At 47.3% G+C, this 11,580-nt stretch overlaps 3 protein-coding genes across 4 annotated transcripts; 2 read left to right on the top strand and 1 right to left on the bottom strand.

Annotated features, from left to right (window-relative positions):
• Positions 1–414: 414 nt before the first annotated feature.
• PIGZ (phosphatidylinositol glycan anchor biosynthesis class Z) lies at positions 415–2,516 on the top strand. The gene is made up of 2 exons (XM_058812570.1): positions 415–532; positions 955–2,516. Exons 1-2 carry the CDS (start codon positions 415–417, stop codon positions 2,514–2,516), a joined length of 1,680 nt encoding a protein of 559 aa, XP_058668553.1.
• Positions 2,517–4,957: 2,441 nt separating this feature from the next.
• On the bottom strand, positions 4,958–5,631 carry NCBP2AS2 (NCBP2 antisense 2 (head to head)). Its single transcript, XM_058812559.1, has one exon. The coding sequence runs from the start codon at positions 5,629–5,631 to the stop codon at positions 5,377–5,379; it is 255 nt and encodes an 84-aa protein (XP_058668542.1). The 3' UTR covers positions 4,958–5,376.
• A 151-nt stretch (positions 5,632–5,782) lies between these two features.
• On the top strand, positions 5,783–9,324 carry NCBP2 (nuclear cap binding protein subunit 2). Of its 2 annotated transcripts, XM_058812264.1 has the most exons (4): positions 5,783–5,978; positions 6,058–6,239; positions 6,962–7,100; positions 7,682–9,324. In XM_058812264.1, the coding sequence occupies exons 1-4, from the start codon at positions 5,898–5,900 to the stop codon at positions 7,751–7,753; spliced, it is 474 nt and encodes a 157-aa protein (XP_058668247.1). In that variant the 5' UTR covers positions 5,783–5,897; the 3' UTR covers positions 7,754–9,324. The 2 variants fall into 2 exon arrangements, with proteins under 2 accessions (XP_058668247.1, XP_058668246.1); XM_058812263.1 differs by having other exon boundaries at positions 6,962–9,324.
• The last annotated feature ends 2,256 nt before the right edge of the window (positions 9,325–11,580 follow it).

The raw sequence follows: 11,580 nt of genomic DNA, 5'->3' as shown, positions 1-11,580 counted from the left end.
TGACAGGACGAGAAAGCACACTCATAGAACTCATACTGTCAAACTGTCAGGATGGACAGCAGGAGGAATTCACAGAAAGGGTGTTTAGACACTGGAATGGATTGCCCGGGAGGTGGTGGAGTGACCGTCCCTGGAGGTATTGAAGGGAGGACCAGCCGTGCCGCTCTGTGCGGCGGTCCGTGCGGCTCTCACGGTGGGCTGGGCCGTGGCCCGGGCTCGGTGCTCCCGGGGCGCTTTCCAGCCCCATTGATCCCGGGGCCTTTTCCAGCCCCATTGATCCCGGGAGCCCGACAATTGCGGGGGGGGGGGGGGGGGGGGGGGGGGCGCTGCGCATGCGCGCCGGGCTCCCGCTGCGGCGCCTCGCCTGTGCGCCGTGCGCCCCCTGGCGGTGCGGCGTGAGGGGCCGGGGCCGCCATGGTGGCGCGGGCGCTGTGGGCGCTGCTGGCGGCGCTGCGGGCGGGCTGGTGCCTCCTGCCGCAGAGCGGGTACCTGCACCCAGATGAGTTCTTCCAGGCGCCCGAGGTCATGGCAGGTAAGGGATGCGCCCGGGACCGAGTGGCCCTTTGCGGGCTGGCGGGAACGTGAAGCTCCGCGGCCACGGGCATCGCCGGCCAGGCGGGTGGTGCCGAGGGATCCCGCTCTGTCCCTCAGCGAGTCCCGCAAGCCGGGCAGGAGAGGATCCGCAGCGCTGGCCCCGTGGGTGGGTTCCTGCTCTGTGCTGCCCACAGCGAGTGGCTCCTCGAACCACATTGCTGGCACTGCAATGTTTTGTAAAAATTAATGGTACACTCCGAAAAATGTAAAGGTTGACACCAGTTTCAAAAGTTTGGGAGCTGCTCTGTATTGTGCTACTTCTTGTACCAAGTAGTATCCCTAATGCTGAATTACTGAATAAAATATATTATCTATATGTAAATTTTTATTATCTATATGTATTTTTCTCTTCCTTTGTAGGAGATATTTTAAATCTACAGGTCTATTATCCATGGGAGTTCCTTTCCAACTCTCCCTGCAGAACAGTTGTTTTCCCATTAATGACATCAGGAGTTACATACTGGGTGATCAAGTCTTTGCAGCAGTTGGACATATGTTCAAGTTGCATCAACAGCTACACTCTCCTTGTATCTCCTCGCCTGCTCTTTACAATCTTTTCTTTCATTCTCGACTATAGCGTTTATCGCTTGGCCCCTCTCTGGGGAGCAGATCCGTGGAAAGCGCTGGTGCTTCTTGCTGGATCCTATGTCACGCTGGTGTTTTATACAAGAACGTTTACCAACACACTCGAAGGACTTCTCTTTGCTCTTCTCATGGTACTGGTTTCTTCAAGGAAGTCCAGTGGCCGCTCAGCAGAGCCTACAAGCAGCTCTCTCTTAGGTGTCATAACAACTGCTGGGTTTTTCAACAGGCCAACCTTTCTGGCATTTGCTCTAATGCCTCTGCTATACTGGGCCAGTTTAATTGTTGACTCTCAAAAGAACATTAAAACTCTTATAAATGACTTTTTGAAGTTTATCCTATGTGCATGTTTTACCGCTTTTGTTTTCATAACTGCTGATACCTTCTATTTTACCTCCGTGAGCTTAGACAACCTCTACAGCACTAACAAGAGCAGCCTAATTGATGTAATTGTTCAATTACATGACAAAATGGTAGTAACCCCCTTCAATTTTCTCAGCTATAATCTTAATCCTCATAATCTTGCACTGCATGGAAGTCACCCACGAGTTACACATTTTACAGTCAATGGAGTGATGCTGTTTGGTATCTTACACATTCTGGCCATCGGCGCAGGCTTTAAAATGCTAAAGAAATATGTCCATCAGTTAATGCTGGTCAGATGGTGTTACCGTGGGCTGCCTGGGCTCTTGGTGCATTCTGAGGGCAGTCCAATTTTGCTGCTGTTTTATTTTGTTCCTTTGGCATTTCTCTCCCTGTTCAGTCACCAGGAGCCCCGGTTTCTCATCCCTCTCATCCTGCCGTTGGTCCTGTTCAGCGCGTCACCAAGCAGAGCTGTGAGATGGAAGCTCCTCATTGTTCTGTTCAACCTTCTGGGGGCACTTCTGTTTGGGTGCTTACACCAGGGAGGGCTCATTCCCTGTTTGTTTCACTTGGAGCAGCTCATCCATTCTCCAGCATCCTCAAGCCACCCGCAGCACTACACTCTGCTCTTTGCACACACCTACATGCCTCCGAGGTCTCTGCTCAATATCAAGAAGACAGATGTGCACGTGGAAGTCATTGACATGGCTGGGGCTGGACAAGAAACCCTCTGCCAGACAGTAGAGCAGCGAGCAAGCAATTTTACCTGCAGCAACTGTCACATCTTTATTATAATCCCTGGGACTGTCAGAGCCACAATTACGAAATGTGGTGTCTCATTCAAGAACGAGACTTTGATATTTCCTCACTTATCAATGGAAGACCCACCACAAATACCTGTCCTATCCAGTGGAAATTGGAGGAGTCATTTAGGACTTTACATCCTTGAGCTAAACAGAGATCATCAGAGCCTTTAGATTTTAGGAGAACAAAGTTTTAGTCTTTTACTTCATTTGGGTGCTATTTGATGGTGGTGTGAGACCTTTCTTTTTTATACACCCCCCCTTTCAGCATCAGCAATGGCACTGGGAGCTCTCCCACATCTCTTTATTCCCATTCCTCACACTCTTAGGGTAGCCAGTTCTGGATAGAACCTGCTTAAAATTTGACTTACTCAGCCCTGTGGTATTTCATGTGAACTTTTGTACTTCTCCTGATGAGAGAGGATGAAATCAGAGCCCACCAAAACTGTGATTGAAGCTTAGCTGTTTCCCTGCGAGATTTATTTTTGAAAGCTCTAATAATCTGACAGGGTTTGGGGACTGTGGGGTGTTTACTGATAATAGGCATTAATTCAGCTGCTGGAGAGAGGTTACAGGCTTAGATAAAAGCTGGTCTGACTCAGTAATCTTTTCTTTTATGTTTTTAAAAATATATTAGACCAGACTGCAGTCACCACTGCCTTGGGTGGGTCCGTCTTGAAAAATCCCCAGCACTGATCTGGCAGAATCTGATTTAGAACAGGAGGATGCTTCAGGCTAAGTGCTTGTGCTAAATCCTAAAATCCAAGCTTTGCCTGTTTAGCCTTCCTTGCCACAGTTCCATCCTCGTGAACCGCCCCGGGCAGCTCGGGAGGGCAGCCCCGCCATGGCATCCAGCGTGCGGGTGTTCCGCGGCTGCAGCTCGGGCTCTCCTTCCCTGGCGCGCTCCCGCCGCTCCTCTCGCGGCTGTCGCTGCTCTGTCACCACTGTCACCCCGGCAGAGCGCGCGGCAGGTCCTGCGGGAGTGGATCAGGGAGCTGCGCGGGCACAAGGCGGTAACTGGGGGGGATTTGGTTCACCAGATGCGTCTCTGAACGCGGTCAGAGATCCCCGGTTCTGCCGCCGCGGAGGGAGCGCAGCCTCGAGGGAGGAGCCGCATCCCCTGCGCCCCCTCCCCGTGCACCAAATCAGCTCAGTGGGAAGGACAGCTCCTATCCTGGCTTTCCACTGGAGAGCTGCCTCTTTTTCAACTGGACACCAACAACTGGGCTGACAATGATGTATGTGCTCAATAACACAGCATGACCTACAATATTTGGTTTTGCCTACATGAACTTCCAAAACATCCTGACTTGGCACATGCATTGTAGATCAAGCCTCTCTCTCTGAAACAAATCTGACACTTGAATTATTTCCACTCCCAGAGGTGGTAATGCTTTTGGCAGTTCTTCACCCACACAACCTTACATAAGGTCTTGAAAGCCAGGCTTTCAACAGAGACAAGAATAATACACGTTGATGCCAGGCTCTCAGGAGAATCTAGGAAAAATGAATGTTTGAGTGATTTGCCTGTATTTTCCAAGCTATAGGTATGACCTAGATGTTTAGGGAACATAGCTCTTGCTCTCTTGTAAAGCATTTTGTCTCGTGTTGCCTGTGTGTTCATCCCACATCCTTCACTCTTCACTGCTGGCCTGCCTGTAAATTAAAGGGGTGTGTCTGGGGGGAGGCAGGGGAGAGAAGGTGCCTGTCTTTGTACTGGTGACTCACAAAGTCGTAAGTAGTTGTGAAAGCATTGTGTCAGCAAATGTATTTTCCAAGTTAATTTTCTTTTTGCTCTTACACTGGGATGACATAACCATGTGCCACAGCTGTTACTCCCTGTCCTGCTTCCCATTTTCAGCTTTCTTAAACAACTTAGATCTTGAAAATTATTTTCATAAAACTTAGGAATTCTGGCAGTCTGAGTGGGGTATATCTTGAAACTCTTGGGGGATGCAACGGAGCACCATTCCCACGAGATGATGACTCCACTACCACTGCACAGGTAACCTGCAGAGAGCAAGCAACAGAACCTGGACTGCAAATACAGCTCAGATTAACAATATATTGTTTTTGTCTTGCCAACCAGACCTTTGAATTTACGCTGTAGATGCAGGTTCTCCATCCGTGCTGGAGGTTTAACTTTACTAGCAAGGCAGAAAACTGTATCTTGGACAAAGTACAAGGTTCTTCTCACCTGTGATAATACAAGGAGTGGAAATGGCCCTCCCCAGTTAACTGAGCCTCTACTCAGCTGAATCAAACAGTGAGACATGCTCTGAAGGAAGGTTAACTGCTGTAGTGTCAGAGACGTCACCAGATACAGTATCTTAAGCAAACCTGCCCTAGGCATTGTACGTGATGGATGTATCATTTTCCATATATAGCTGTATTGCCATTTATATGCAGGGTGCCTCTATTGGTCATTTTTCCCTTTGTAAACCCTTCCTGCTACAACAGACCTGAGGTGTGCTTTTAGGATAGCTACTGAATTTTTTACTTTCCTGTAAGATGTCTGTTATCCTGTCCGTCATTATCACTGAAAACCCTTTTGTAACAAAACTGTATCAAATATAGAGTATTACTGCTGTATACACAGACATTGTTACAGGTACTCCTGTGAGAACTGTTATTTTATTTCAAGTTTCTCATCAAGCGCTTAAAGTGACAATCTTCACAGCACTGTGGTTGATTAGAAAGTGAGTCTGCTTGTTCCTGAGAACCGTGGGACGCGTATACTGTCTTTGAAATGGAAATCCATGAAACCGATGCGGAGCAGCTTCCCGTGTTCATGCTCTCCCGCGGAGTCGCTCCAGGCCGCGCGATGAGGAACGCACCGTCCAGTCCGCAGCTCGCCATCCGCAGCCCGGCCACCGCCAGGCTCCGCAGCGGCCGCGGGGCCCCGCTGTCACCTGCTCCCGGGGCCCTTCACCCGCCGGTTGCAGCGCGCTCCGTGCGCTCGGCGCAGGGAAGCGGCGGCGGTTCCCGTCTCCTCCCGGCGCTGTCCGCAGCTGCCTCCCGCTCCCAGCGGCGATCACGGCGCTGACCCGGGGCGGCCGCCGCGGCCCGGCCCGCGCGGCCACGGCCACCCCCGCGCGCGGGCGCCGTCCTTGAGCTCGGCGAGGAAGGCGTCGCGCAGGCGAAGCAGGCGCGGGGCCAGGTCGCGCTGGCCGCGGATGAGGGCGCTGGCGGTGACCCGGGCGGCGGCGCGGATGGGCCGCGACTCCGAGAGCCGCTCCACGAACCGCGGGCTGGAGAGCAGCAGCAGCAGCGCCCGCAGCAACGCCATGGCCGCCGCTCTCGCGAGATCCCGCGCCCGAGCGCTCCCGCCCGCTGGGTGCGCCGCGGGTCTCGCGAGAAGTGGCGCACGCCCCGCCCAGCCGCGCTCGCGAGAGCCGCGCACCGCCTCGCCATTGGCTGCGCGCCCGGCGGCCGCGCGCGCGTGGTAAGGCGGCGGGGAGCGGCCAAGCCGCGTCGGGTGGTCCTGTGCTGGGCACGGCGGGGCTGAGCCGTGCGGGGTTGGGCTGGCCTGGCCTCGCCTCGAGCGGCGCCGCCATGAGCTCCGGCGGCACCCTGAGCATCCTACGCAGCGATTCCTATGCCGAACTCAGCCAGTACCGGGACCAGCATTTCCGGGTGAGCCGCGGCCGGGGGCGGGCGCCGCGCGGTCCCGTCCGGCCGGGCCGGGTGGTAACGCTGTGTCCTTGCGGCCCAGGGGACGCGGTACGACCAGGAGCGGCTGCTGAGGAAGAGCTGCACACTGTACGTGGGGAACCTCTCCTTCTACACCACGGAGGAGCAGATCCACGAGCTCTTCGGCAAAAGCGGCGACATTAAGAAGGTCATCATGGGGCTGGACAAAGTGAAGAAAACCGCCTGCGGCTTCTGCTTCGTGGAGTATCCTTGTATAGCGCGGCAGGAGCCGTCAGGGTGTGGGTGAACTGCTCTGCACTGCAGGCTCTGAGTTACGGGGAGTTCTCGGAGGATAAAATTAATCATTTGCTAAAGCGGCTGTGGGAGACCCTGGTGAGAGAGAACAATGCTGGGCTCACGATTGGACATGATGGTCTTACAGGTCTTTTCTAACCGTGATTCTGTATTCGAGCATACACTGCGTGTCGAGTGGGGTTTGCAGATTGCTTTCACTTTGATATTTTAACCCAGACACCTCTTGGGTAGTTGACCTCTGTAGGAAATTCATATTCTCAGTGCCGAGGTAAAAAAGTCTTTCTTTTCATACAAACACATGTGTAAAGTTTCCGTTGGTATCTTTCATCCCTGTTGTATGACTTCATTATGTGCACGTTTCTGAAGATCATTTTGCTACTGCTTCCAGTGAACTCACCAGACTGGTGAAAGTTTGCAATATGAACAGAGCATGTCTGGGGCTTCCCACTCTTTACCAATAGAGCTTGGTTCTGTTAAATGTCGGCATGATTGACAAACTTTTTAATGCTTGAATTGTCGCATGTTTCAACTTTTCACTACAGTTTTCTTTGATGGTGTAGCTTCATAAAAGTGGTTCAAGCAAAGACTTAGTTTTGTAGCCCATTTGATAGTGTTTATTTTCCCCCGTGGTGAAAATAGAAGTTTATCTCTTTCATTAACATATTCCCAAGATATTATGCCAGAGGTGATGCTGAAAACGCGATGCGCTACATCAACGGGACCAGGCTGGATGACAGGATCATCAGGACAGACTGGGATGCAGGGTTTAAGGAGGGCAGGCAGTATGGTCGTGGACGATCAGGGGGGCAGGTAGGTTGCTGTACAGCCTGGGCTCTTAAGGGAATGGTTACTTTGCCAAACTTCTTGATTTTGAATGGACACAGAAAAATTTCAGAAATAGCAGCTTAGAAGTCATTGTTGGAGATAACACTGGAAGATATCTGATCAATGGCAGTATAATCCACTAGGAAGAAATAACTCCTTCCTAAATTTCACTACAAGTACTTGCAGAAACAGCTCTTGGATGCCTAGAGAGATAATGCTTTTAAGTAAGCTCAGGAAATATAAGAGGCTGTTAGGAACACACGCAGAGCAGTTGGCTTGCCCCAAGTGGAGCAGATGGCAGTGGCTTGTACTGCCAAAGGACAAGGCTGACCATCCTTGCTTGGGCTGTGGTGATTAGACAGTCCCCAGACATGATGAAAGAGGAAGTTGGTTTATGTCTTCTGATGTTCTGCATGATGCACTTCACCGCCTGTTTAGTCAGACAGCTCCATGTAGCCAATTACATGTTGTGATGTCAGTGTGACTGTATTCTAATGCTGCAACAGTTTTTGAGAAATTGTTTTTCCTTGTCTTTTCTGGACTTCCCTTTCCCCCTCCTCCGTTAGGTCCGAGATGAGTATCGGCAAGACTATGATGCTGGAAGAGGTGGCTATGGCAAAAATCTTCAGTGCCAGTGACTTCTCAGCCTCACCAGAGAACCAAATCTGCATAGTAAATATCCCCAGGCACAGAGCAGGTCTGTTACACACAGTTCACAGAAACTCCTATCCACGTTCCTGTGGGCACATCCTATGTTCAATACCTCTTTGTTTTAATACCAGGATCCAAAGCGTTGCAGAGGACCTGGGAGCAAGGCTTTAAGCATTAGAATGCTGAGGCTTTGGTCTCAAATGCTGCTATAACTTACTGAAAGGAGCAAAGATGTAATGTTATGGTGCTTTTTTACTTCTCTGGCAAAACTTGATTATTCTACTGGGTTTTGTTTACATTGGGATCACAGAGTGGAGAGCAGTGATAAAGGATGATTGGCGTGTTTCACAGAGGAAAGCAAAAGGCAAAGAGCCTGAAAAAGAAGTGGAATTTATTAGGAATTTTTTCAATTTCTAGAGAAGACTTTTAAGTTGCAGATTTTCTGGCATTACTGGATTAGCATCCTTTTCCATTGATGCTGTTCCTAGAAGGTTTACATGAGCAGCCGTAATAAAACAGATTAGATTGAGTTCAGGAATCCAGAAGTGAGAAGCAGCTGAGCAGAGAGAGGAAACAGACCTCTGCTGTCTTCTACAAATTACAGTTATGATTGCATGACAGAGAAGAGCAAATACAAGATATGCAGTACTATTGTTTCACAGTTTGAGTATTAGATCTCCACAGCTTTAATATTTGAGGGCAGTATCTTCCCTGTGCCTGTAAGGGTTGCATGAAGCCAGGTTACCCCCAAAATAGGATGTTTGAGGAACTGAGTTTATAATGAGAAAACCTGTATTGGGAAGAAACTTTCTGTCTGAGAAACTTGATTTCAGACAACTTAAAAATAGAAATAAAAGAGTTTTGGGAGGAGTTTTGCTTTCTACTGAGCATGTGCTAAGAATGGTAAAAGGATTTCAGGATTGTGTAGCATGTTATGTTTTGGTTTTTCTCTTTTCCTGCTGGCTCTTATTCATACTGCTTGTTCATATGTTGGAATTTTGATGTACTGCAGATGTAGGTTTAAAAAAATGTGATCCCAAGATCAAGGAAATTGACCTGCTGAAATGAAATAGTTTCAAAAGAACTGTTACAGGGCTTTGAAATTTCTTAATGGACTTCTGAGTTCCATGTAAATGACAATTACTAAAGTTTTGTGCAAATACCTTATTGCCCATGACTCCTTATAAACTTCCAAAGGTGTGCAAATGTTGAACTTTACTCACTGAAGGTATTGTAGGAAATTTCGATGTGTTTCTTGCATACAGTTAATCACAACCGTTACTGTAAATTGGAAGACAAGTGAGATTGAGCAACTCCTTACTTAGGAAGTGTGAGTTTGAGGGTTTCTTGGCATGTTGAGTAAAACTTTTGGGATCACTTGGTGCTGGTCTGCAAATAAGCTTTGAACAAAATTACCTTTTCCAATATAGTACATTTGACTATGAGTTTACAGCCTGTGATCTGCTCTAGAACACTGCTGAAGTTTATTTTTCATTGTATCAATTTTGTATAAAAAAATATGTTACCAGAAATTCTAAAGTCACTTTCTTTTAAATAAAGCTGCAACATTAAAACAGTTTGTTACTTTTTTTTTTTTAAACAGAATCAGTGAACTAAAGTAGCTGTGTTCAGACTCTTGGTCCTTTGTTTTGGTCTCTTAAGATGGAAAGAATGAATATTCTTTCCTTTTGGCTGGATTTTTAGGCTTGTTCTGTTCTTACCTGGATTTTGAAAGGTGTTTGGTTAATGCTCTTAATTCTGGTTTGAATTTCTTTGGATTACAGGACAGAAATTGTTTCTTGATAGTGAAGTAAATCTGAAAGACTTTGCTGTGTAAGAAGTAATTTTCAAGGTGATCTTCCTTATAAAGATGAGGTCTAAAATTGTTTTTTTATTGTAAGTACTGCCAGTACTTCTCAAAGAGTCATTCTCAAATGGGATGGAGATGGTAATAACATTGTCTGTCACAACAATCACTGTTCTTTGCTGTTTATGTGCAATGGGTCTGGAAAGAGTATTTTTTAATTTTGAAGTAAGATTTTCTGTTTTGAGAGATACCAATCACAATGGGATTTAAAACCACATGGTATGTAATGTGAACTCTTAGAGTCTCAAAAGCTCCGTATAGAGGAAATTGAACATGGTTTGACTGTTACCTTCTCTAATTGAAATTGCATCTGGTCTGCTGAGCATAGTGCTTAATGAAAGGAACCAAATCAAATCTTCGAAAGTTCTCTGGGGACTTGTTCAGCTTTCTGGCACGCTGGTGCATTGTGATTAGGTTGTCTTGGAAGGACAGAATCTCCCATGCTTCTTGGACAAGCTACTTCATCACAATTACAAACACTTTCATGGAAGTTTGAGTTCTGTGTTAGCGTTTCTAAGTACTTGTTCGTCATAATTAGCTACTTTTATGGAATTGTATCCATTAAAAACCCAGCAGCTAAGAATATGAGTGGAAACTTAGATATGCCTTGATGGAAGGGAGGCTGTTAGAAATTAGAGCAGTGACAGCTTCAGTCACTCCCTCACACTGGTGCAGGCTCATGGGGTGATTTACATACCTCTCTTAGGCAGCAATGGCTGCAAATAAGATTATATTTATAACATTTGAATCTGGGAATTACAGGGTAAAATCAGTGGAGTGTAAAAGCATTAGAGACATTTGTTTTCAATGATTGACACAATAATCCTGTTAGCAGTGTCTAGGGCAGGCTCATTCCAAGGTGGTCTATGTGTTACTACATTGCCCTGTGCCACAGACAAATTCCTGCTCAGGTTGGTGTTAACAGTCCTTTCTACACAGAGAATTAAAAAAAAAATACTGGAACTATTTAAGCTAATATCCAGCACCTCATATGCCACATCTTGTCAGATTAGGCTTCTTGTGAAGAAAAAAATTGTGAAAACTACTAAAATTGGCATGGTTTATACATGGTTTCATCTGTATAGGAAAGACAATCTTAGTTAAAGGAATGCAGGCCACAGGGACTGACCTGCTCAAAAACTCTTGTGTGTTTGAGTTTCTAAAGCACAGCTTGTACCTTATGCCAGAGCATATAAATGAAGACAAATTAGGGTGTGCATTTTTCTTTGCACTCTCTCCTAACTTAGTGTATTTGGCACTTTCAGGTAAGTCTAGGGCCTTACCACTGTAGGTGGTATATCAAAAAATTGGTGGAGATGGAGAGAAGGGTCCTGGGCTTCAAAACATTGTGGTTTTGAATCCATGAAATAATAGTATTTGTATTTAAGACTGCGTAGCTGCACAAAGATACAAAGTATATTTCACCCCTGCCAGTAGAGGATGCTTACATGAGAAGAAAGTTTGCTGATCTTGAGAAACTCCTTTCTGAAGGCAGGAGAGATCACTTCTTGTGTCAGGGTTCCACAATTTATGAGGATGACCTTCCTGCCACTCTGCCTCCAAACCTGCTTTCTGAGACAAAGATGTGCTTTACTTCACTGAGGTAATATCATTCTCCAGGGTTATTCTAGTTTTCACCTAAAGGCCACTTGAGTGTCTATTTGGGTTCTTAAAAAAAAAAAAAAAAAAAAAGGGAAGCCTAATTCTTTTTTGCAGCTCGGAGTAGCAGGTGAGGTGAGATGTAGTGAATGTTTCCTGCAGCAGGAGGATGAAGTTCAGCGTGGAGCCCCCAGAGGCAGCGCAAGTGAGGTGTCCATGGCCCCTCGTGGTGACTCTGCCACCGGTGGGGGCTGCGGTTGTGCTGTGGAGACTTTGCCTCAATTGGTTGGAGAAATTACCAAAAACCTGATTTTCATCCAAGAGAAGTCTATAGAGCATTTCTCAGAG

This window comes from Ammospiza caudacuta, chromosome 11 (genome assembly GCF_027887145.1).
Source record: "Ammospiza caudacuta isolate bAmmCau1 chromosome 11, bAmmCau1.pri, whole genome shotgun sequence".
NCBI classification, from domain to species: Eukaryota; Metazoa; Chordata; class Aves; order Passeriformes; family Passerellidae; genus Ammospiza; species Ammospiza caudacuta.
This window is presented reverse-complemented; position numbering and strand designations above follow the sequence as displayed.